The sequence below is a fragment of the Marmota flaviventris genome, chromosome 7 (genome assembly GCF_047511675.1).
Source record: "Marmota flaviventris isolate mMarFla1 chromosome 7, mMarFla1.hap1, whole genome shotgun sequence".
In the NCBI taxonomy this organism is placed as follows: domain Eukaryota; kingdom Metazoa; phylum Chordata; class Mammalia; order Rodentia; family Sciuridae; genus Marmota; species Marmota flaviventris.
In genome coordinates, this window is record NC_092504.1 from 827,151 (window position 1) to 853,556 (window position 26,406).

General features: G+C 43.6%; 1 protein-coding gene and 1 long non-coding RNA gene across 8 annotated transcripts in view; both read left to right on the forward strand.

The window, feature by feature from the left end:
- Positions 1–62: 62 nt before the first annotated feature.
- Positions 63–8,106, forward strand: LOC139706489 (uncharacterized). 2 transcript variants are annotated; one of them, XR_011708109.1, is made up of 3 exons: positions 63–222; positions 7,065–7,243; positions 7,962–8,106. It is a non-coding gene; the product is annotated as an uncharacterized lncRNA (long non-coding RNA). The 2 variants fall into 2 exon arrangements; XR_011708110.1 differs by lacking the exon at positions 63–222 and adding an exon at positions 6,192–6,260.
- A 964-nt stretch (positions 8,107–9,070) lies between these two features.
- Pigg (phosphatidylinositol glycan anchor biosynthesis class G (EMM blood group)) overlaps positions 9,071–26,406 on the forward strand; it is a 43,047-nt gene continuing 25,711 nt past the window's right edge. For 2 of the 6 annotated variants that reach the window (XM_027940748.2, XM_027940756.2), the window contains exons 1-5: positions 9,094–9,422; positions 10,217–10,422; positions 15,309–15,518; positions 16,809–16,997; positions 17,778–17,919. In XM_027940748.2, coding sequence (XP_027796549.2) covers positions 9,269–9,422; positions 10,217–10,422; positions 15,309–15,518; positions 16,809–16,997; positions 17,778–17,919 — 901 coding nt within the window. In that variant the 5' untranslated portion in view covers positions 9,094–9,268. Of the gene's footprint in view, positions 9,423–10,216; positions 10,423–15,308; positions 15,519–16,808; positions 16,998–17,237; positions 17,312–17,777; positions 17,920–26,406 lie in introns of those variants that run through there. The other 4 variants (XR_003583535.2, XM_027940781.2, XR_011707924.1 and 1 more) reach the window with 4 other exon arrangements.

Here is a 26,406-nt window from a genome sequence, read left to right on the forward strand (position 1 = left end):
CGTGGGCGGCCTCTCGCGGTGAGAGACACTTCCCACAAGCCTCTGCGCCGTGCGCTGGCGCCGCGGGAAGAAACTGTTCGCGGATGGCGGCGGTCCCCGAGGTGGCCGGCGTCCACACCCAGAGGCGGAGGTCTGTGGCTGCGGAGGGTGTGGTCGTTGTCTGGTGCGCCCTGAAACACCGCAGTTACGAATCATAACGGCCCCTCTGGACACCTCTCCAAGGCAGGTGTTTTCTGCCACTAGCCTGTGTCCGCGGACCGTGTTCCACGGGCGGACATCCTGCTCTAGCAGGTCACGGAGTCGATGCTCCGGAGCCTCTTGCCGGTTGCATTTCCGAAGTCTGCTCATTGTTTGCCCAGAAATTGCCAATTTCGGGCCAGCCATCTATCAGATCTCTAGTTTGTGAAATGGACTTGAACTTTGTCTTTCGCTTCTGGATTTCTGTCACGCACTGGGGTTTCTGGATCCGGGCCACCACCATGGCTCCTCAAGACAGGACATGCTGCTTGAGGGTCACAGTGTACTTGAGAGGAGGAGAAGGGAGTTAGGGGTGGGGTCGATGGCGCTGTGAGGCTGGCGCCCTTGCCCAAGACTCACCACTGTCTTCCTCTGTTGGAATTATCTAGTCCTATCCTACAACCCCCAGTGATTGTAGTCTACAGATCCAGAAGCTAAGCCTTGATCTTCCCAGAGCCCTCAAACATTGGAATCCCTGTCTCCCTCAGAGCCCTGGATCCCAGGCTTCTCTCTTGAACACCGTCGGTACACACGACCTTGGTGCCTGATATAAAGTCCTGTTGTATGTGGGTTGATAGTCCCTCTCTTTATGTACCTCAGTCCTTTCTCCCAGAATGGGAAGAGTAAGGCACATTTCCTTAGCTCCCACCTTAAACCCAGCTCTAATGTAATCCATTTCTTTCCCCTATAATGGCACATTACTCAGAGCCAAGGAGAGAATCCAGGACCAGCCCACCACATTTCCAACACTAGCTGTGTTGTATTGTTTCAGTGTTCAAGTTCACATTTTTTTTTGTTGAATTTATTCCTAATTATTTTTTATATTACTGTAATATAAATAGAATTGATCCCTTTTTTTATTGGTTGTTCAAAACATTACAAAGCTCTTGACATATCATATTTCATGCATTAGATTCAAGTTGGTTATGAACTCCCAATTTTACCCCAAATAAAAATTGCAGAATCACATCGGTTACACATCCACATTTTTACATAATGCCCTATTAGTAACTGTTGTATTCTGCTACCTTTCCTATCCTCTACTATCCCCCCTCCCCTCCCCTCCCATCTTCTCTCTCTACCCCATCTACTGTAATTCATTTCTCTCCTTGTTTATTTTCCCATTCCCCTCACAACCTCTTATATGTAATTTTGTATAACAATGAGGGTCTCCCTCCATTACCATGCAATTTCCCTTTTCTCTCCCTTTCCCTCCCACCTCATGTATCTGTTTAATGTTAATCTTTTCTTCCTGCTCTTCCTCCCTGCTCTGTTCTTAGTTGCTCTCATTATATCAAAGAAGACATTTGGTATTTGTTTTTTAGGGATTGGCTAGCTTCACTAAGCATAATCTGCTCTAGTGCCATCCATTTCCCTGCAAATTCCATGATTTTGTCATTTTTTAGTGCTGCGTAATACTCCATGGTGTATAAATGCCACATTTTTTTTATCCATTCATCTATTGAAGGGCATCTGGGTTGGTTCCACAGTCTAGCAATTGTGAATTGTGCTGCTATGAACATCGATGTAGCAGTATCCCTGTAGTATGCTCTTTTAAGGTCTTCAGGGAATAGTCCGAGAAGGGCAATAGCTGGGTCAAATGGTGGTTCCATTCCCAGCTTTCCCAGGAATCTCCATACTGCTTTCCAAATTGGCCGCACCAGTTTGCAGTCCCACCAGCAATGTACAAGAGTACCCTTTTCCCCACATCCTCGCCAGCACTTGTTGTTTGACTTCATAATGGCTGCCAATCTTACTGGAGTGAGATGGTATCTTAGGGTGGTTTTGATTTGCATTTCTCTGACTGCTAGAGATGGTGAGCATTTTTTCATGTACTTGTTGATTGATTGCATGTCCTCCTCTGAGAAGTGTCTGTTCAGGTCTTTGGCCCATTTGTTGATTGGGTTATTTGTTTTCTTATTGTTTAATTTTTTGAGTTCTTTGTATATTCTGGATATTAGGGCTCTATCTGAAGTGTGAGGAGTAAAAATTTGTTCCCATGATGTAGGCTCCCTATTTACCTCTCTTATTGTTTCTCTTGCTGAGAAAAAACTTTTTAGTTTAAGTAAGTCCCATTTGTTGATTCTTGTTATTAACTTTTGTGCTATGGGTGTCCTATTAAGGAATTTGGAGCCTGACCCCACAATATGTAGATCGGAGCCAACTTTTTCTTCTATCAGGCACAGAGTCTCTGATTTGATATCTAGCTCCTTGATCCACTTTGAGTTAACTTTTGTGCATGGCGAGAGGAGGGGATTCAGTTTCATTTTGTTGCATATGGATTTCCAGTTTTCCCAACACCATTTGTTGAAGATGCTATCCTTCCTCCATTGCATGCTTTTAGCTCCTTTATCAAATATAAGATAGTTGTAGCTTTGTGGATTAGTCTCTGTGTCCTCTATTCTGTACCATTGGTCCCTTAATTTCATTTTTTGATTGTTCATTGCCCATGATGGAAGTACAACTAATTTTTTATATGGATCCTGTATCTTGTTACTTCACTGAACCTGTTTATTCTAATAATTTTTAGTGAGTTCTGAATGATTTTTTTTGGGGGGAGGGGGGGTACCAGGGATTGAACCCAGAGGTGCTTCACCACTGAGCCCCATCCCTACCCCGTTTTATTTTTATTTTATTTTATTTTTTGAGACAGGGTCTTGGTAAGTTGCTTAAGGCTTTGCTTAGTTACTGAGGCTGACTTTGAACTTCTGATCCTCCTGCCTTAGCCCCTAGAGCTGCTGGGGTTTACAGGCAAGCATCGCTGCCCCATATTATTGATACCAGTGATGAGAATCAGCTGAGTCCTGTATCCCTGAAGCAGGCCAGAGACCCCCCCCCCCTCCCAGAAGATCCCTGCCACAACTAAGCTAAACAGAATTTTTGAGGGTCTCTGGAGCCTTCACAGAGGTGTTTGCATCTCAAAGGACTATAGTCAGGTCCTGCAGAGCTAGCTGGTGGGAAGACTGGGGAGAGGGACTCTCCCTTTCCCAGACATAGATTTTTAATAGTGTCCTTGGCCTGAATTGGGTCCCCGGAACAGTGGAAAAGCTGCTTTTATGTGAACTTCTACAGATTGTGAGCCTCTGAGCCCCTCCCCTTACACACTGGGTATATAAAGTTCTAAAACTTTCTAAACTCGGAATTTCAGAGGGGTGATTTGGTAGAGGCAAAAAGCCTCCCTTTGGGGCTAGGGCTATAGCTCAGTTGGTAGAGTGCTTGGCTTGCATGCACATAGACCTGGATTTGATTCCTCAGCGTGCACGCACACACACACACACACAAAAAAAAAAAAAAAAAAAAACACCTTTGAATCTGACTGCAGCCAATAAACCTGCTACCTCCTATTTCTTGGTGTCCTTCCTTGTTTGTCCTACTTCATCCCCAGTTTTGAAGAGTGAACACAGGAGAAATACCAAGGCAACCATAGAAAAAAAGTTTTATTTACAGGATAGAATAGAATAGAGATAGTGTAACAGGAGTCCACTTAATGCTTTGAATACAACTCTTACTGCTCTTGACACTGCAACTTATTTTTAAAATGGTCTTGTTTTTTTCTCTTCCTCTCTCCTTGCTTCTCCCTAATCTCTCTCCCACCCTAATCTCAGGGAAAATATGATTACCTTTCTTCCCCATCCTAGGCAGAGTTATTGGTCCCTGAGTACACACCCACCATAGGAAAGAAGTAATCCAAACTTTGGGGATGATACCAGAAGATCTCAGAAACTCCCCAAAATTAACAAGTGAATTACAGCTCCAACAGAGAACACATGGAATATAGCCTTTGAGTCACCTCTTAAAAAGTTCCCTGTTCCTGCTGATGGGCAGAATCACAGCCTCTGGGACAGGACTCCTTGGTGTTTCTCCTTTGCTAGCAAAGCAATAAACCTTTTTCCTTTTTCTCAAAACTGTGTCTTTGTTATTGGATTGGCATCAAGGACAAGGACTGAGCTTTCAGCAAAACTGCCAGGTGTTTAAGACCAAGTTGGTCAAACTGACTCGTTGTTTCTATTTGCTCCTACAGTCAGCTGAGATTCCTCAGAGATCACCCTTGTGTACATGTGCAAAGCATCCTGGCTCCTTTAGCTTTTCTTTACCAGTGGTGCCGCTTGCCAGGATGGGTTGGGGTTTCCTATATGGACATTTAAAAGGAAAAACTTTTTTTTAATGTAATGTAAAATGTACACTTGTGTCCGGCCTACCAAAAGTAAGTAAAGCTGAAGGCTACAAAGGAAGGGTTCTTGAGTGAGAGTGCCTAATAATAATGATCACAAGAATCACAAATTTGTCCTGAGTTAATTTGAGCCTGATTTCATAGACTTACAAATTTCCTAATCTCCCACATTGATGAACTTGGTCTGTTTTTTATTGATAAGATTATGAGTTCCTGTCCTTATGGTTTTCAGAGACTGGCTGAAATACTGTTTTTTGTGCTAATTATTTGAAAAAAAAAAAGTAATGCTTTGCTGTCTTTATTGTTGTCTTAGGATGATCCCTGCCCTATGAATGCCTTGTCCAGTCACCTGCCATCTTCCACTGTGTACCTCAGGACTGCTCTGATGCTGAATGCCCTTAACTGTCCACACCCCACCTGATAGAGAACAAGAACTTTGGGTTACTTCCCCCAACTTTGCTCCTTTTCAGCAGGAAGCAGTTTGGAGATGTTATCACCCATTTTTCCATATAAGTGGACTATAGAAAGCTGGGCATGGTGGCACATGCCTATGTAATCCTAACAGCTCAGGAGGTTGAGACAGCAGGATCGTGAGTTCAAAGCCAGCCTCAGCAACTTGGTGACCCCTTGTCTCTAATAAAACATAAAAAAGGACTGGGGATGTGGCCTGGTGATTAAGTGCCCCTGGGTTCAATCCCTGGTATGAAAAAAGAAATTTAATATAGAAATTGACAGTGGCAACACTTCTCTGAAGAGAAGGGGCCCCAGAACTGGGTATCTGAGGAAGTGGGGGTATCCTTCTCCTTTTATACATTTCAGATTTCCTTTGTTCTCATGCTATCCCCCATCGTGCCTAGATGGCCCAAAAAGTGGAGTGGAATGATCCACGGGTGGGGAAGGAGCCTTACAGGGGTACAGGCAGAAAGGAAGCATCCCAGGGGGCATTAATTAACAACTCTTTGTAGGGAGGAACAATTCTCTGGAAACAAGTAACCCTGGCAACAGGTAACCCTGGCAACAGGTGGGGGAAAAGGAAGTACTTTAGAGGTATTAATATTTCATTCCCTTTTGGGTAGGTTGTGGCTTAGTGGTAAAATGCTTGCCTAGCATGCCTAAGGCACTATGTTCATCCCTGGCACCACATAAAAATAAACAAATAAAATAAATAAAGGTATTGTGTCCATCTACAACCAAAAAAATATTTCATTCCTTTTTAATCAGCTTCCATCTTCATTCATTACCTACACTAACTATCCTTTCTGCCACCCCTCACCTGCCAAGATCATATGATCTTTAAAGATAATTACGCTTGTTCCTTTCAATATAAATACTTTTACTTCTGTTGCCAGAATGCCCTTGCTAGCACCCCCAGTGCGATGATGAATAAAAGTGGTGAGAGTGGATTCATTACCTTGTTCCTGGCCTTAGGACAAAAGAGTATATGCTTCCTTCACTAAGTATGATGTAGTGTTTTATATTTCCTTTATCTGTTTTAGTATGATCATTTCTCTTCCTACTTTGTAAAATTTTGTTAAACTTGTTTTCTGCATCTAGAGATGATCATGTGGTTTCACTAATTTTTTTTGACATGGTTTGTATTATAATTTATTTGACTATTAAACCAACCTAGCATTCCTGGAATGAATCCCATATTATTCACTTCATATGTTGCTGGTTTATTGTATTTGTTGAAGGTTTTTGCATCAATATTTCCCTTGCCTGCCTTCACCTGATCCAGGTGAAGCAGTAGGGTGTGACTGATGCATCTGCTGTCTCCCTGTGCAGGCCTGAGTGGTGCTCCATCCCTCACTAAGAGGCTCTTCCTCCACAGCCAGGAGGCAGCTGCACCACTGTAAGACGTGGCTATTTTTTCTTGGCCCTTTTACTTCCTTAAATTTAGTATACAAGTTTAGGCCAGTTTCACCAGTCTTAAGGTAGGAGTACTGGGTTTTAAGTTTAATGTTTATAACTTTATAGTGATTTACCCTTTCATTTATCTGGGGGTCAGTAAAAGTACTAGAAGTTAGACTTACATTCTGTCTGTTCTGTAGGTAATGTCCTATCATCTCAAATTAACTCAGGTCGTTATATTAGAAATTGTACTTTTGCAAGGCACTAACAGACGATAGTTATAAAAAATACAAGGAAAATACAAAATAAAATTAACAAAAGTAAAAACATATTGAGTTTGTATAATAACTATGAACATAATAGCTAAAGGAAATATGGCTGCAGATGTAGCCCTGCAAAGCCTGCTTTACAGGGTTTTTCAATTGCCACATTCCTATGGGAAAATTATTTTCTGTCTTCTGAACTCCCAATGGAAGAGGCTCAACAGGCTGTAGGGATACCAAGTAGACCATAGAGAATGGTGGGTTTCTCCTAATGACACCCTATTACTCCCTGAAGCATCCCAGTGGAAGATTCTAAAGTTGATCACTTCTACTATTTGGGAAGAGATAACACTCTTACCCTAAAACAGAAAATATTTTCAGAAAAGGGCTTAAGGGACACAGTCCAACAGATCATCCAAAGCCATAAAAGCTGCCTTATGTTTTTTGCCTTTCCTTGGGCTCTTACAGCCCTGGTGCTTATTCTTCTTTTTGGTCCTTACATTATCTGTTTGCTTATTCACTTTGTTTCCTTTCGTGTAAAGGCAATAAAATGGAGTCCCAATGGCCATCCCTCCAGACTTCTACCATGGATCCATCAACAGACCCACTGATATATACCATCAGTGTTGGCCTCTGGATTGGCCTGCTGCTTCTCACTTGTCCTAGAACTTCCTCAGAAGGATATCCCTGTTACTCTGATGATGCCCCTTGTCAGCCTGAAGTAAGTAGTCACTGCCCCAACTCCCAACAGTAGCTGGGGTATCCTCTGAGAGAGGGGATTAGGGTCAATGTAGAAGAGCTTAGGTAGCCAGGGCAAGGTGATGAGTGAGGAGGTCAAGGGCAGGGCCAGAACAAAGGAGCATGGAGAGGGTCTTCTAATGAGGTCAATTTCCTGTTTGACAAAAGGCTCCTGGACACAAGTGGGGGACCCAATCAGATAGACACTTCTATACTTGTGCTCCTAAGTGGGGGATCCAATACAAAAACAACAGATGTCTGGGCAGAGGGGGGTACCAATCAATAATAGTAACAAGAAAAAATGGGAAGAAAAATTAAAAAGAAATAAATTAAAAGGTACAAAGTTTCAATTATGCTAGGTGAGTTCTGTGGTCTACTACTATATAGCATAGTGCCTATGGCAATATTGCATATTTAAAATGCACTGAATGAGTAGATCTTACAGCCAGGCGTGGTAGCGCAGTCCTGTAATCCCAATGGCTTGGGAGGCTGAGGGAGGAGGATCAGGAGTTCAAAGCCAGACTCAGCAGCTATGAAGCACTAAGCAACTGAGAGAGACCCTGTCTCTAAATAAAATACAAAATAGGGCTGGGGATGTGGCTCAGTGGTCAAGTGCCCCTGAGTTCAATTCCCAGTAACCCCCCTGCCCAAAAAAGTGGATCTCACAATGTGGTTTTTTTTTTTTCCACAAAAATGAAAAGAAAAAAGAAGAAAAAGAAAAAAGCCATAAAGCTTGGAGGAGGAATTTACAGCCTTGATGGTGGTGATGGTTTCTTAGTGTATCTTACCCCAAATTCACTGAGTTGTAAACATTATGTACAAAAACAAATAAAATATAGGACTTGCTCTACTGCCTACCAGTGCCTTCAGTCCACGTAGAACTACACAAACTCAGCTGCCATCGCAGTGGTGGTCACCACCAACACGCCCGGCTGGGTCGACCTGGGGAGAAGTAGAAGGCTACTTGCAGCGCTCATGGCCTAGGGCGACATACCTGTCGCAGGACCGTCGTCTTTAATGCCATGACACACTTCAAGCTGGCCTTGGGCCTGGTGTCCCGGAGCAGAACCACAGAAGAGGTTTTGTTCCATGTGACTTGTGGAGGGAAGGCTTCAGAGCCTGAAGAAAGCAAGGCACCACCTCGGCGTGGGCGGCAGGTGCGTAGTCGCCTATGACTGGCTTTGACCTAATTTCAGGGTGCCATGGAGCTCCGTGGCCTCAGACTCCCTCTGAGGCGAAATACCGGGCCTTCATCTGCCAGCCTCAGCCAGCACTGAGGAATGCGAGGGCAAAAAAAGTGCAGGCCGAGCAGTCACCTGTCAGCCTTTGGGAGGCCCTCGCTAAGCAGCACGCACGCGGCTAAAGCCAGATTCCCGAGGGCGTTGCCAGAGGCCGGGGATATCGGGGGCGGGACTCCGGGAGTTGCCAGAGGCGGGAACTGGGAACTCTGCCGGGTAGAGGGGGACTTGGGGGCGTTACCAGGGACCTCGGACTCGGGCGCGTTAGCGGAGGGTGTGGTGCTTGGGGGGCGTTGCCGGGGGCGGGGATTCGCGGGGGCGTTACGGGGGAACTCCGGGCGTTGCCAGAGGCGGGGACTGGGAGCTTTGCCGGATGGGCGGGGACTCGTGGGGCGTTACCGGGGACCTCGGACTCGGGGGCGTTAGCGGAGGATGTGGTGCTTGTGGGGGCGTTGCCAGGGGGCGGGGCGGGGCTGGTGCGTTCCCAGGGACCGGGACCCGCTGGGGCTCGGGAGGACGTTGCCAGAGGACAATGACTTGGGGGCAGGTGCTGAGGGCGGAGACCCGTGGGAAAAGCGGCCCCAGAACTCGGGAGCCCCGCCCCTTTCGCGTTTTCCGGCGCGCGGGCGGACGTGACGCCAAGCTGGGGCGACGCCTGTCAGTCAGGCCTGCCGGTTCCTGCTCAGAAGCCGCTAGCGGACGGGAGCGGCGGTCGCTGGGCGAGACTTCGGTGGAGTCCCGCCCGTTCCCTAGCCCGACGAGTGGACACGATGCGGTTGGGCTCCGGGGCCTTCGCTGCCAGCTGCGTAGCGATTGAAGTGCTTGGGGTCGCGATCTTCCTGCGGGGATTCTTCCCGGCTCCCGTTCGCTCCTCTTCCAGGACCCAGCACCGAGCAGAGCCCCCGGCGCCCGAGCCTGCTGCTGGTACGGATCCCTTCGCCAGTGTCCCCCGGCCCTGCTTCCTGCAGAGGACGCTCCCCCTGAGCCCGACGTTTCCCGGGGGAGGGGCTTCTCTTCCCCTGTGGTCCCCAGCCCGAGAAACCGCTTTTACCGCCCTGGTGCCTTTTTCAGTGCCCTACAACTTTGGCACCCTACCGCCACTTTCCTTGGATTACCACAGTCAGCTCCGCGTACCCAGGCTCCATCCCTCCCTCTGCCCATCCAGAGGGCCCCCCCCCAAAACTTTTCCGAATAGGTCACATTGCTGCTGATCCCTCACGTTTTCTGTTTTATCCCAAGCCCGGCCCCCCTTGTTTTTAGACCACGGTAGTTAAGGCCTTTCTGCATCAGGCCCCTTCCTGTCCCTCACCTACACAGCAGTACCCACTAGGTAAAAGCTCCCTGGTTCTGGACCAGGACCACAGAATACCAGCCACCGGCCATGTAAATGCAGTTTGCAAAGCCACCCATCGTTAGGTCAAGGTCAGTGTTCCTGAATGGGACACTCAGGGACTTTAATGTAGGGACTTCCCCTGCCCCAGTTACTCCTTGCCATACTAAGGGCAATCCACTGCTTATTATTGGGGCTCCCTGTGCTTACTCACTATCAACACCTTCTTCTCTCCAGCACTGCCTACCAAGAACAGCCCTTCTTTTGGGTTGCCATACACAGATAGGACAGGTTGTATACTGGAGAAGCAGACAGAAGCAAGGTTTTGAAGGCGCTTGAATGGTAAGTTTAAATTGTAATTTCCCTTTTTTCTTTCAAACGCTTTTAGGAGCCCGTTCCAACTGGACCAAGCTGCCACCTCCTCTCTTCAATAAAGTTGTCATTGTGCTGATAGACGCCTTGAGAGATGATTTTGTGTTTGGGTCAAAGGGTGTGAAGTATATGCCCTACACAAGTTATCTTGTGGAAAAAGGAGCATCTCACAGTTTTGTGGCTGAAGCAAAGCCACCCACAGTGACTATGCCTCGAATCAAGGTAAGCTTGACTTGATTTTTTTGTAAATCATGGTTTGGCTCCTTTGAAGGCTTACAGGGATTCTGTAGTCCTCTGTTTGGAGTCCCAGTTTCCATTAAGTGAAAATTAGTTTGGTGCTGTCAGTTTTACTGGGGTGATGGAACATTAACGATGCTTCACAGTCAGGGTGGAGCTGAGACCTGTGATTTGTGTCCCTTGTCAAGTAGCCAGAGCTCAGGCATCATGGGAAGTAAAAAGGATTTAAAGCCAGATCAACCAGGCCAGCCCAAGAGACATCCTTCTCTGTAGCCTACTCTCTTTAATCACCAATGGGTTAGTTACAACCCTGCAAGGAAAGTTTTGAGTTGCCAAGTCTAATCTTGACTTTATGCATAAGAAGGCAAACTCAGATAATTATTTGACTTGCCCAAAATTGCAGAATACATAAGATCAAACTGTATCACCTGCCCTTACAATTCTACTACGTAAACCCATTCAGCTTGGTAAGAGTGGTTTTCAAGTACCTAGTGCTTTACCCAAGAATCATGGATAAATAAAAACATAAAACTCTATTGATTGTCTCAGGAAATTTTTTTTAATAATTATTTTTTTAAGAGAGAGAGAGAGAATTTTAATATTTATTTTTTAGTTTTCGGCGGACACAATATCTTTGTTTGTATGTGGTACTGAGGATCGAACCCCGGGCCGCACGCATGCCAGGCGAGCACGCTACTGCTTGAGCCACATCCCCAGCCCAAGGAAATTTTTATCTATAGATTATCATATGTTGATATTGTGATGGGGATACGCTGGGGGTGGGTTAGTATCTCTGCTTTCCTGGGGCTTTTAGTCTCTGGAGAGATACATAGACATTCTATTCAACAAATAAGCATAAAATAAATGTGCAGTTATAAAGTGTTAAAGTGTGATGAGCACATGATGGAAAAGAATAGAATGTGATACCCAATGTCGGTATGGGGCTTGTATGAGGAAATGACATTCAAACAGAGACTGGTAGAATGAGTATGGGAGTGGAGGCAGAAGAAACTGAGGCATTGAGTGTGGCTGTACTGCATGCTGTGTGGTATAAAATCTGTGTCTGATAATGTGAGTTCGAAGACTGGATCAGAATGAGCTGCTACTTGATTTAAGACTTGGAGGCAGTATTTGTGGGTGTTCAGTAAATCTGTCCACTTGATGGAAAAAGTTTGGACTGAAGGCAGGTAAGTGCTGTATCATTCCATGACTCTGTCTGTGAGTTTCCCATGCTGTCTGCCACCTTGGGATGTGGTATGTCTTTCACTCAGTGATACTGAGCAGCTACTACACACCTCATCATGTTCTAGACTAGAAGGATTCAGTGGAGAACAAGACAGCAACAGCCTCATGAAGCTTACTTTCTAATGGGAAAGACAGAAAATATAAGTATGTGAAAGGAATTGAAAAGGGGGACAGTGATGGAGTGATGGGTGAGGGAGGGCATCTGCATCACCATGCTCAGGAGCAGTCTCAGAAGCTGCTCTTTTGTTGAAAGCAGAACATACTGTCGAAGCTAAAAGAAAGGTGTCAGGTTCCTGTTCACCAGGGACACTGATGTCTTTATTTCAGAGATTAAGCCCTGTCAGAACTGTGGAAGGAACCTTTTCTCCTTTATTCTTTTAATAAAAATGTCATTGAGACTCCAGTTTGAGAAAATGTGCAAGTACTCTGCAAGCTTTGGGTTCTGTCCAGACCAGCATGTTGGCTTCCCCTCAAATGAGCCCCATGAGTTGGTCCTGTGAGAAAGGTACTGTGCTCAGCTCCATTTCCAGAGGAGGGAGTAGAGACTCATGGAGGTAAAATCACAGCATCAGAACTGAGAATGGCCCTATTTGTCTGATTCTAGAGCCTCTGGTGTCCTACAACTGTACTGAAAAATAGAATAACAAAGTAAGTTCTCTTTAAAGCGTGTTTGCATAGCTTTCCCTAGTTCTGAGAAGTCAAGAGTCCACTCCTCCTAAAGCCACAGCAACACCATTAATGACAGATGGATGTCTCCTTCAGATTTCCTGGAGCTGCAACTGCAACCCAGCTGCCAGCTGCATTCTCCACAGCCAAGGGATGACCAAGTAGAACCAGCTATCCTTAATCAGTGGGAACTCAAACTAGAGTGAGAGCAAGGAATGGCTTTGTAAAAGCCACAAAGGGAGGGCGAGTAGATTTGACTGTATGAAAGCAGGACACTTTTTATGTGGCAAAAAAGTTTGCTAACAGATGATAAACTGAAAAAATTATTTACAGTAGACAAAACAAATAAGGTGGTTAGTCCATGATATGTAAGGTGGGATCAGATCCAGGATGGGCAATCCGGGGGAAACCTGGGAAGGACATAAAGAAACCCATGAGGGAAGAATGTGAAGTGGTCAGTAAACATAGAAAATTCTCAACCTTACTAGTAATCAGAGCAAGGCAAATTAAAAACAATCCATAACACCAGGTCTGTCTGTCACATTGTAAAAATTAAAAGATTGGTAGTGTCTGTTCCTCACAAGGAATGAGGTGAACATATGCTATGAGGTATTGTGGGTGTGGGTGGGTGTCCCTAGCTTGGGCCATCATTTCCTCTGTTAGCACTGTGGTCCATCTGCCATGGTTTCCAGCCAGGACAACAAACGTTTCCCCCCACCTCCTTCTGCCCAAAGTATGGCTCAGTCAGATCACACTCCTGCCGTTCTTAAAACCTTCTAGTGGCTTAGCCTCTGTCCTCTCTGAGCTCCAACTTTCAAGGCTCTGTGTGGTTTTGCTCCCTTTGTCCCCATCCGTATCAAGCTGCTCACCCCCTTCCATGCTTTTCCTTCATGTTGGCCATGCCTGACTCAGGTCCTTAAGTGCACTGTTCTTTTCTGCTCTGGGCCTTTGCAGTTTTCTGTTTTCTCCTAGAAAACTCTATATCACCTCTACAGTTCCTCAGCTCAAATGGCACTTCCACAGGAAATTGGAAAATAAATGTTCATTAAGATGGTCTTGGTTAAATATGTTGTGTATTCATACACTGGATCACTTTGAAACTGTTTAAATACAGTGTCTTTAAATAAAGTGGTATATTTCCTGGGGAAAGAGGTTCATGATATGTTTCTAGAATTTGAGATTGTTTGCATATAGGAAAGAATCTGAAATGGCACTCACCTCAAGTCCCTGGTTGCCTATAAGAGTAGGATTTGGGGATGGAATTTGCATTCAGAGTTTAAAGAATAACTTTGCTGAGATGATTTTCATACAGTGCCATACACATATTTTTGTATATACAATATGATGAGATTCAGCAGATAACGTATATCCAGTCAACCCTACTTCAAATCTGAATTCTGACCCCCATGCTGGGAGCAGTAGTGGTAGTTGTTGCTCTTATTCTGTACGAATTTGTTTGAGCTAGTCTGTACAGTCTTTCTCCCCCAGAGTATGCAGCAAATGATGTCTCTGCTTAATTGTGGTTAGGGTTTTGTTTGTTTTGTTATTTTTTATCATTTTTTTCCAAGCACATCATGCAGTATGGTGTCCACCCTCTTTGTAGGTTGGAACTCACAGGCACTGTTCAGTCAAGCCTGCTCTGTCACTGTTTTTCTAAGTAGGGCTCCCTACTCAGGGAGAAGGAGCAGGTGACTGGGGTTCTTGCTACCACTCTGGATTCCCAGAAATATGTGGAGCTTAAAAATGTCAGCTATAACTGTCTCTTGCTCTAGATCCCCATTTTAAATGTCTGGCTGGGCTTTTGCTTGTGTCGTTGGCCTTCCCTGATTGCACAACTTCTTGGGCATGGGGCTTTTCTACAGTCACATTAGGTCAGGTTCTTCATGGTTGCCATGTCACAGAACTGGGATAGGAAGAGGCAGGAGCAGCCCTATGAGAAACCACAGGTACAGTAGTTTTTCTTGAATACATGCTTCTCAGTTGTTTGTACAGTTCTGGTCAATTTCAAACTTCTTGAATGGTTGTTTTTGATATTTTTGCCTGTTTTCCATCGCTCTTGGGGGAGAGTATTTGCTAAGCCCCCTGGCATTCCAGATGTCTGGTTAATTCACATTTCTCTTCGGTAAGAGGTGTAGTTCAGTAGTAGGGCTCTAGCCCAGCATGTGTGAAGCTCCGAGCTTGATCTCCATTGACATGCATGCACACACATTCACATCTATTTGCTATTGAAGAAGTCTTGGCAGAATTCCTGCACTTGTTGGAATTGTCCATTTTCCTATTTTCTGTGCCACAGGTCCCTGGATGATGATGTTGAGGGTGGTTGTGTAATTCCAAACCATGGAGATCTATCACTGTGGCCTGAAGTTCTATGCTAAAAAATGGGGGTGGTTGTTGACTCAATTCTGCATTATTAGAAAGATACAAGAATATGTCACACCCACCTTCTCCTTCCAGTAAACATGACACAACATTGGGGAAGGTGGCCAAAGGGCCCTGCTCACTTTGAGAGCTCCTAGGAGTCATGTGTATAGGTGGCTTTCCTCCTGTTTATCATTCAGAGATAGTTAGACTTGCTGGATTGTCCGAGTTTGGAGTGGTACTCAAGTTTGTGACTTAAGTACACCGTACTTAGCCACATGAGGTGTCTCAACTCACTAACGCATGGCTTCTCTGGCCACTGCTGTTGTCTGACTCTTCCTAGCCTCTTCCTTTATTGTCTTATCAGGGAAGGAATTGCTCTGTGCCATGCTCTTTGTTTTAGTCAGGTCTGCATTGTTGGGTTGGCTGGTTTTGAGCAGTATCTTTGTGCTTGCCCTGCTTCACACAGGTGCTGTCCTCACGTTGGCTCAGCCTCCAGTATTGGGCAGACATTTCACCTGTCGGTTTGTCAGGTAGTCTTTTGCCTCTGTTGCTGTGCCTTTGGATTCAGCAGTCTAACTGTAAAGTGTTTTCTCCCACAGGCATTGATGACAGGGAGCCTCCCTGGCTTTGTGGATGTCATCAGGAACCTCAATTCTCCTGCACTACTGGAAGACAGTGTGATCAGACAAGCAAAAGCAGCTGGGAAGAGAGTGATCTTTTATGGAGATGAAACATGGGTTAAGTTATTCCCAAAGCATTTTGTGGAATATGATGGAACAACCTCATTTTTTGTGTCAGATTATACAGAGGTCAGTTTTTAAAATAAGAGAAATATGCCGTCCTAGATAGAGCCTGGCACCACCATCATCTAGTGTTATTTTGAATGTGACATTTATTAATTTATGGAGTAGTGTGGGAAATTGCAACCATCATTCATCCGTGTAATCAGTCACAACTGGGGACATGCACCCAGGTGTGGGTGTGAGGAGAAGTCTACGGAACCCATGTACAGAATAGCTGAACACCCACTGAGGATGGGGAAGGGCACCATGCAGATGAGCTGTCAGGGCAGACTCTGATGGGTGAGTGGGGGCTTCCTGAGCAGGCAGAACAGGGAGGCAGCAACCAGTACAGCACAGATGTAGCACCACTGCCAGGGATCCTCTAGCTTTTTGGTTCTGCAGGTGGTCCTGAGGGGCCCTGGCCTATGCTAGGGTGCAGACTCCAGCAAAGGAAGAGTAGGATTAGACTCATGTGCTAGAAGTTGGCTCCAGGAGCAGGAGCACCAGTATACCAGCATGTCTATCTTGGCAGCTGGGATCAGATGGCCTCAGATTTCAGTGTGCCGCAGCTGGGGAGCATCTGTGGTCCTGCTCACACAGGTACCTTCTCCAAAGGTGTGCCCTTTCCCATCTACCAGGGCAGGCACCACATTACTTACCAGCAGTAATGCACTTCCCACAGTGTATATGCTTGTGCACAGGAACACTTCTCTCTGCAGTAGATGTATTGGGGGAGGGAAAGGGCTAGCTGAGGGGTCAGGGCTGAGCAGTCTACCAGCAAGGTCGGGAGCTGCTCAGCTGCTAATCTCTCCATCATGTGTTTGTTTTAGAAACAAGAGCCCATAAGTGCTGTCTCTTTCCTTCCAAGAATAGCCTTCTCATGGGACTGCTGGTTACTCTAACTCTGGGTACTGTCCTGTCTTAGCTGCCCGTTGCCCTTGTTACCCCATGGCAACTTGGGGACAATTTAACTTGCTCCTTTGGGTAGCTTTTAGTTAAGCCTAGCAGTGATCCCACAGAAAAATTTTTTGTCATATCAGCCCTTGCCCATTTAAATTATCTGTATGATATGTCCTGTCCACAACTTAGAGAAATAAAAACAATAGCAGTGAGACTTAATCTAATATTAATGTTCATTTACTTATTTTTAATGACATAAGGATTTTTGTTTTGTCTCGGTTTGTGTTTTGTCTTTTCAGTTCCCATGAGTCCTGTGACCTAAAGTAAAATAAACCCCTAGATTTTAAAATGGCGGCTGCTTTTTCCCTGGCAGGGAAAATTGGGCAAGCCATTTACATGCACATTTCCCCTTCAAAGGTAGATGATAACGTCACAAGGCATTTGGATACAGTATTAAAAAGAGGAGATTGGGACATGCTAATCCTCCACTACCTGGGCCTGGACCACATTGGCCACATTTCTGGGCCCAACAGCCCCCTGATTGGGCGCAAGCTTAGTGAAATGGACAGCATCCTGATGAAGATTCACACCTCACTGCTGTCCAAGGTGAGACTTCTGGGGCTCATCGCATGGGGATGGGTTTAGCATTGCTGATCTTCAGAGAACAGACCTACTTAGGTGAGTGCCACACTCCTGGCTATGCTCAGTCTTCCCAGTAATCCTGAACACCTTCCATTTTACTGTTCTTTGGCAGTGGAGCTCATATTCTGTCCAGGAGAGGCAAATAAGAAGGTAATAACCAAGAAACCAGTATGTTCAAAAGCAATTGGTGCCAAGGAGAACACAGGCGGAGGGAGCGGCACCCCTGTTCTGAGGACCTGCCATAGTTTTAAATGGCCTTCTGTGAAGACCTGCACAGTGTGAGCAGAGAATTAAAGGGAGAGAGGGGTAGACACTTTGCCTGCAGGTGGGTGCCAGCCAGAGAAGCAGCAGAGGCCCAGCAGAGCCTGGCTGCCACAACAGGAGCAGTAAAGGCCCATGGAATCTCCTCACGTGGCTCAAAGCTCTCTCTGGGTGCTGGGGTTTTATCCTCAAACAGTCCTGTAATACATCCACTGTCAGATGAGGAAACTGGGAGTCTCATGCCTGGGGCATGGAAGTGGTAATGACAAATCCTTAGCTTGGGAGACCACAAACAGCCTTCCTGCACTCTCTGAGCTACATTTGGTCCAGTGTGTTTCTCCCATGCCATCACTTGACTCGGACCCTTCAGTCTGGCTCTAGGCTCATGGAAAAAGAAATCCAGTTTGCTGAGGAGTGCCCATTGATGAAGGATCACATGCTCTGCAGTGTGATGGCAGCTGACCCGGTCCCCTTGCCTTTCAGGAGAGAGAGACTCTCTCACCCAGTTTGCTGGTTCTTTGTGGGGACCACGGCATGTCGGAGACGGGGAGTCATGGGGCCTCTTCCACAGAGGAAGTAAGCACACCTCTGATCCTAATCAGCTCTTCATTTGAAAGGAGACCCGGTGAGAACTTAGCAGCGTTTAACATTGTGAAACTGTCTGGTTTTAATTTTTAAAAACTAAACAGGTTTCAAATATCGTAAGCCATATGGAATAAGAATTAAGGGGAGAGGGGCAGTAAGGATTTGGAATTCACACCCCTGGCTGTAATTCTTAAAATACAAATACTCTGTATAGGAATTTTGTTGTTGGAAGTTACTGCCTGGGTATCTGGAATTATTAAAAGAAAACTGCCAGCATCCAGGTGCAGTGGCACACGCCTATAATCCCAGCAGCTCGGGAGGCTAAGACAGGAAGATTTCGAGTTCCAAGCCAGCTGCAGCAATGGTGAGGTGCTAAGCAACTCAGTGAGACCCTGTCTCTAAATGAAATACAAAAGAGGACTGGGGATGTGGCTCAGTGGTTGAGTGCCCCTGAGCTCAATCCCTGGTACCCCTCGACCCACAAAAAAACCTGCCAGCAGCTTTTAGAAATTTGAACTGCATGTATGACTGAAGGAAATGTGAATATGTAAACTTTTAAAAATATATCTGCTGTGTAAAGCCACACATTGAACAACAGTGTCGGCCAGTTGGGGACGCAGTCAGAGCAGGATTGGCTGAGGCCCATTCCTCAGTTTCTGATGTGACACCCTCTCTGACCCACAGTGCTGTAAGTTCCTCAGGGCTACCCACCCTGCCATCCTGTCAGTCCCCATGGGTCTGGCCTGTGCCTCCACAACTTGACTGACACATTCACAGTGGATGCAGCAATTATTTATATTATGCAGCTGAGTCCAATGGATAGTTTCTAACTCTGGTCTCACCCACCCTGCAGTATCAGTCATGCTGGCCCCAAAGCTCCTGGAGCTGCCCATTTTTCTGATTTTTCTCCCAGCTCTCTTTCTCAGTCCTTATTGCTAGCTCAGCCTCGTTCCTGATCTTTTTTGCAGTCTGCCTTTTTGTGTTATTCTACCCTAGCTCCTAAGGGTGTGCTTGTCCACTTCTTCATCAGTGGTTGAAAATACCACAGATAGGCCACACCTGCCAGGTTTCCTCCACTCTCTGACCTCCAAAACTATATACACCCTGCTGCTCCCCTGCCCCTGAACTTGGATCTCACAGATAGAGCCAGTGTGGCAGCTTCACACCTGAACTGTCTCCCAAGTTTGTCCTTCCTTATCCCTGCCAGCAGATGTCACCACTATCCACATGGGTCCCTCTTGCCCCACTTCTTCCTCACTCTCCACATTCCTTTCCATCAAATTTCCCTGTACATAAAACCTTTCAGTGGTTAAACTTAGGATAAAGATCCCATAAAGGCTTCTTGCCAGCCCTACTGTTTCATCCTAGCCACTTTCCCCATTGCTTATGTACCCTACCTCTGCCCTCAGCAGGCACTTCCTCACCTGCCAACACCCTTGTCCTCACCCCTGTGGTCTCCTGCCCCTTGGTCCTAGTCTAAGTTACATCACCTATCAGCTCTTCCACTGCACCCTTTGCTCCCTGCATCATTCTTCACCAGCTTTGTCATTATAGGCTTGTTTGTGGGATTCACAACAATCTGCCTTCTCTTTCCACACTGAGCCAGAGGGGGGCAGGACCACTATATGCCAAGAGCCCCAGACATTGCCTGATGTGTGACAGGTGCCAAGAATTATTTGCTAAATGAATGAATCTTCAAACTAAGGGAGGATTGGTTCGGGAAGTGCTTCCACCTGCTTCTAGCTCTTCATAGCTTTCTCCTCTTGGGTGTCTGGCCCCTAAGATGTATCACTGGCTCTTATAACCCAGCCTTTCCCTGTGACAGCTTAAAAGCCTGCCTCCTGGTTGGTGTACACACTGAGCCACAGCAACCAGTTCTGGTGCCTGATTCCACATCCACACCCTGGGCAAGGTCATTGTGCATCTCTCATATCTGAAAGAGGGCCCCTTCCTTCATCCACTGTTTGGTCACTCAAAAGGGGTTTATTGAGCACCTCTGATAGCCAGCTGCTGTGCTGGGCACCACTGGATTAACAAAAGGGCACAGCCTTTGCCATGGAGAAGGTGAAAAAGAGACTGTCAAGCTGACATTCTTTATGTGGGAATGTTAGAGTCATTGTGTAACAGAATGCCAACATTTCATCTCTAAGGCTTGTATTTAAGCATCAGTAGGGTTGGCGTTGTGGCTCAGTGGTAGCGTGCTCACCTAGCAAGCGTGAGGCCCTGGGTTCGATCCTCAGCACCACATAAAAACAAATAAAGGTATTGTGTCCATCTACAACTAAAAAATAAATATATATTTAAAAAAAAGAATCAGTGGCACTGTCCATGAGTGCTGTGGGTACAACGGGCTTGGGTCCTGATAGTGGCTCTGTGTGGCTTCCCAGCAGCAGGTGCTTCTTAACCGCCATTGGCCACATCTTGAGCCATATTACGTGCCCTATTGTATCTTCACAGAGATGGGTGAGTCATCACAGTCAATTTTAGGACATTTCCATCTTCTCAAAAAGAGGCCCCTTGCTTTTGGCCCCTACCCTCCATTCCCCGCAGTGTGGGCAGTCACTGCTTTGCTTTTGGTGTCTGTGGATGGGCCTCCTGAATGTGTCACATGCAGGGAAGCAGTCCCATTGTAGCCTCGGTGCTGCACTTAAGGTAATGCTTCTCTCCAGGCTCATTGGTCTTTGTTCCTTTCTGTTGTGGAACCATATTCCGTGGTGTGGACAGACCACATTCCCATTCACTGGTGGAGGGGCCCTTGGCTGCTTCTGTTTTGCTGCTGTGAACACTGTGTGCTGTGTTTGGGAGGGCATCAGTGTTTTCCTCCTGGACAGCTCTGCCCTGCCAGACATGCTGCATTTCTGTTTGCTGGCAGCTGGCTGCTGGCAGCAGGATGGTATACATACAGTTTTATATCATTGCTTTTCTAATCAGTTCAGAGGAAGCAGAAGAAATGTGCTTCTGCACTATCTCTTAGGTCTACATGATCACCTCCACTGCTGTTCTTTCCTTTTTTATTATTTATTTATTCTAATTTGTCATACACGATGGCAGAATGCAATTCATTTCATATTACACATATAGAACACAATATTTCAAGTCACTGATTGTACACAAAGTATTTCACACCATTCGTGTCTTCATACATGTACTTAGGGTAAGATGTCTACTCATTCCACCATCATTCCTACCCCCTTGCCTCCTCCTTTCCCCTCCCTCCCCTTTGCCTTATCTAAAGTTCCTCCATTCCTCCCAGGCTCCCCCTCCATTGCCATTATGAGTCAGCCTCCTCATATCAAAGAAAACATTTGGCCTTTGGCTTTTTGGGATTGGTTTGCTTCACTTAGCTTTATATTCTCCAACTTTATCCATTTACCTGCAAATGCCATGATTTTATTCTCTTTTAATTCTCAGTAATGTCCATTGTATATATGTACCAAAGTTTCCCTATCCGTTCAGCTACTGAAGAGCATCTGGGTTGGTTCCACAATTTTTTAAAAAATATTTTTAATTGTAGTTGGACACAGTATCTTTATGTTATTTATTTATTTTTATGTGGTGCTGAGGATCGAACCCAGGTCCTTGCACGTACTAGGCAAGCACTCTACCACTGAGCCACAACCCCAGCCCTGGTTCCACAATTTAGCTATTATGAATTGTGCTGCTATAAACATTGATATGGCTGTGTCCCTGTAATATGCTTTTAAGTCCTTTGAGTATAAGCCAAAGAATGGAATAGCTGGGTCAAATGGTGATTCCATTCCAAGTTTTACAAGGAATCTCCATACTGCTTTCCAGATTGGCTGCACCAGTTTGCAGTCCCACCAGCAAAGTATGAGTGTGCCTTTTCCCTCACATTCTCACCAACACTTATTGTTGTTTGTATTCTTGATAACTGACATTCTGACTGGAGTGAGGTGAAATCTTAGAGTAGTTTTGATTTTCATTTCTCTAATTGCTAGAGATGTTGAACATTTTTTCATATGTTTGTTGATTGATTGTATATCATCTTCTGAAAAGTGTCTGTTCAGTTCCTTGGCTCATTGATTGGGTTATTTGGTTTTTTGGTGTTAAGGTTTTTGAGTGCTTTTTATATCTTAGAGATTAGTGCTCTATTTGATGTGCTTGTGGTAAAAATTTTCTCCCATTCTGTAGGCTCTCTGTTCACCTCATTGATTTTCTTTTGTGAGAAGAAGCTTTTTAGTTTGAATCCATCTCATTTATTGATTCTTGGTTTTAATTATTGCGCCATAGGAGTCTTATTAAGGAAGTTGGAGCCTAATCCGACATGATGGAGATTTGGGCCTATTTTTTCTAATATTAGGCGCAAGGTCTCTGGTTTAATTCCTAGGTCCTTGATTCACTTTGAATTGAATACTGTGCATAGTGAGAGATAGAGGTTTGATTTCATTTTGTTACATGTGGATTTCCAGTTTTCACAACACCATTTGTTGAAGAGGCTATCTTTTCTCCAATGTACATTTTTGGCACTTTTTTTTGGCAGGGGGAGGGTACCAGGGATTGAACTCAGGGCACTTGAGCCACATTCCCAGCCCTATTTTGTATTTTATTAGCGACAGGGACTCACTGAGTTGCTTAGCACCTTGCTAAATTGCTGAGGCTGGCTTTGAACTTGCAATCCTTCTGCATCAGCCTCCTGAGCCACTGGAATTATAGGCGTGCACCACCATGCCTGGCAGCATCTTTGTCTAATATAAGATAACTGTAGTTATATGGGTTAGTCTCTGTGTCCTTTGTTCTGTACCATTGGTCTATAGGACTATTTTTGTGCCAATACCATGCTGTTTTTTTTTTTACTATTGCTCTGAAGTATAGTTTAAGGTCTAGAATAATAATGCCACCAGCTTCACTCTTGCTAAGGATTGCATTGGGTATTCTGGGTCTCTTATTTTTGCAGATGAATTTCATGATTGCTTTTTCTATTTCTGTGAGGAATATCATTGGGATTTTGATTGAGATTACATTGAATCTGATTTAGTGCTTTTGGTAGTATGGTCATTTTGACAATATTAATTCTGCCTATCGAATGTAGATCTTTCTATCTTATAAGGGCTTCTTTAATTTCTTTTTTAGTGTGCTATAGTTTTCATTGTAAAAGTCTTTCACCTCTTTCATTAAGTTTATTCCCAAGTATTTTATTTTTTGAGGCTGTTGTAAATGGGGTGGTTTTCCTAGTTTCTCTTTCTGAGGATTGGTCACTGATGTACAGAAATGCCTTTAATTTATGGGTGTTAATTTTATATCCAGCTACTTTACTGAATTCGTTTATTAGTTCTAGGAGATTTCTGGTGAAATATTTTGGGTTTCTAGGTATAGAATCATATTGTCTGTAAATAGTGATAATTTTAGTTCTTCTTTTCCTATCTGTATCTCTTTAATTACTTTTTCTATCTGATTGCTCTGGCTAGAGTTTCAAGAACTATGTTAAATAGAAGTGGTAAAAGAGGGCAACCCTGTCTTTTCCCAGTTTTTAGAGGAAATGCTTTCAGTTTTTCTCCATTTAGAATGATGTTGGCCTGGAGCTTAGCATAAATAGCTTTTACAATGTTGAGGTATGTTCCTAATATCCCTAGTTTTTATAGCATTTTGAATATGAAGTGATGCTATATTTTATCAAATGCTTTCTCTGCATCTATTGAGATGATCATATGATTTTTATCTTTGAGTCTATTGATGTGATGAATTACATTTATTAATTTCTGTATGTTGAACCAACCTTGCATCCCTAGGATGAACCCTACTTGATCATGGTGCATTATCTTTTTGATATGTTTTTGTATTCAATTTGCCAGAATTTTGTTGATAGTTTTTGCATCTATATTCATTAGAGATATCGATCTGAATTTTTCTTTCTTTGATGTGTCTTTGGTTTTGGAATCAGGGTGATATTGGCCTCATAGAATGTGTTTAGAAGTGTTCCCTCTTTTTCTATTTCATGAAATAGTTTGAGAAGTATTAGTGTCAGTTCTTTAAAGGTCTTGTAGAACTCAGCTGTGTATCCATCCAGTCCTGGGCTTTTCTTAGTTGATAGGCTTCTGATAACATCCTCTATTTCCTTGTTTGAAATTGATCTGTTTAATTCGTGTATATCATCCTAATCTAGTTTGGGCATATCGATGCCTTTGATATTTTCTATTTTATTGGAGTCCAAATTTTCAAAATAATTTCTAATTATCTTCTGTATTTCTGTAGTGTCAGTTGTAATATTTCCTTTTTCATCACGGATGTTAGTAATTTTGAGTATTCTCCCTCTTTTTGTTAGCATGGCTAATGGTTTTTCAATTTTATTTATTTTTTCAAAGAACCAACTTTTTGTTTTGTCAATGTTTTCCATTGTTTCTTTTGTTTCAATTTCATTGATTTCAGCTCTGACTTTAATTATTTCCTGTCTTCTACTGCTTTGGGGGTTGATTTGTTCTTTTCCTAGGGCTTTGAGAAGTAATGTTAGGTCATTTATTTGTTGACTTTTTCTTCTTTGAAGGAATGAACTCCATGCTATGAACTTTCCTCTTAGAACTGCCTTCATAGTGTCCCAGAGATTTTGATATGTTGTATCAGTGTCCTCATTTACCTCTAAAAATTTTTTAATCTCCTCTTTGATATCTTTTGCAACTATTGTTCATTCAATAGCATATTATTTAGTCTCCAGGTGTTGGAGTATCTTTTATTTTTTATTTTATCATTGATTTCTAATTTCATTCCATTGTGGTCTGATAGAATGCCGATCTCTACTTTTTTATTTACTAAGATTTGCTTTGTGGCATACTATATGGTCTATTTTAGAAAAGGATCCATATGCTGCTGAGAAAAAAAGTGTATTTGCTCATTGATGGATTATATACTCTATATATGTCAGTTAAGTCTAAGTTATTGATTGTATTATTGATTTCTATAGTTTCTTTTTTTAGCTTTGTTTGGAAGATCTATTCAGTGGGTGAAAGAAGTGTGTGAAAGTCACCCAGAATTATTGTGTTGTGGTCTATTTGACTCTTGAGCTTGAGAAGAGTTTGATTGATGAATATAGATGCTCCATTATTTGGGGCATATATATTTATAACTGTTATGTCTTGTTGATTAATGGTTCCCTTAAGCAGTATGAAATGTCCATCTTTATCCCTTTTGATTAACTTTGAATTGAAGTCTACTTTATTTGTTTTGAAGATGGAAACCCCTGCTTGTTTACGTAGGCCACGTGAATGGTACATTTTATCTCAACCTTTCACCTTCAGTCTGTGGGTGTCTTTTCCTATGAGATGATTCTCTTGAAGGCAGCATATTGTTGGGTCTTTTTTTTTTTATAATCCAATCTACCACCAGCCTATGTCTTTTTATTTGTGAGTTTAGGCCATTAACATTTAGGCTTATTATTGAGACGTGATTTGTATCACCAGTCATTTTTGTTATTTTTGGTATTTAGCTTAACTTGATTTCTCCTTTGGTTGTTTTTTCCTTTACTGTAGTTCTTTCCTTTGCAGATTTTCATTATTGTTTTTCATTTCCTCCTCCTGGAATATTTTGCCAAGAATGTTCTGAAGTGCAGAGTTTCTTGCTGTAAATTCTTTTAGCTTTTGTTTATCATGGAAGGTTTTTATTTCATTGTCAAATTTGAAGCTTAATTTTTCTGGATATAAGATTCTTGGTTGGCATCGATTATCTTTTAGAGCTTGGTATATGTTGTTCCAGGATCTCCTGGTTTTGACAGTCTGGGTTAAAAAAATCTGCTGAGATCGAAATTGGTCTTCCCTTATAGGTAATCTGATTTTTCTTTCTTGTAGCATTTAAAAATCTATTCTTATTCTGTATGCTAGGCATTTTCATTATAATGTGTCTTTGTGTAGATCTTATACATTTGTAGATCTTATACATTTTGTGTAGATTTTATACATTTGATGTCCTGTAGGCTGCTTATATTTGATTTTCCAGTTCATTCTTTATGCTTGGGAAATTTTCTGATATTATTTCATTGAAGAGATTGTGCATTCCTTTGGTTTGAATCTCTGAACCTTTCTCTATTCCAATAAATCTTAAATTTGGTCTTTTGATGGTATCTCATAATTCTTGGATATTCTGTTCATGGTTTCTTACCATCTTCACTGTGAGGTCAGCTTTATTTTCAGGATTGTATATTTTGTCTTTATTATCGGAGGTCCTCTCTTCGAAGTGATCTAGTCTGTTGGTGATGAGTTTTTTAATTGTCTTATTGTTTCTTTCATTTCAAATATTTCTGTTTGGTTTTTTTTTTTTTTTTTTCAGTATCTCTCTCTCTTTCTTGAAATAATATCTTGCAACCTCTGTATTTGCTCTCCTATCTCTTTGTTGGTGTGATTGATGGTTGCCTGTATTTGGTCTCTTATGTCTTTGTTGGAGTGATCGGTTTTTGCTTTTATCTGCTCACTTAGGTCGTTCTTTAATTCCCAAATCATTTTAGTTATGTATATTCTGAATGCCTTCTCTGATATTTCACCTATTGTGCTATCTATGGATTCTATTGTTGTAGTATCTTGGTTTG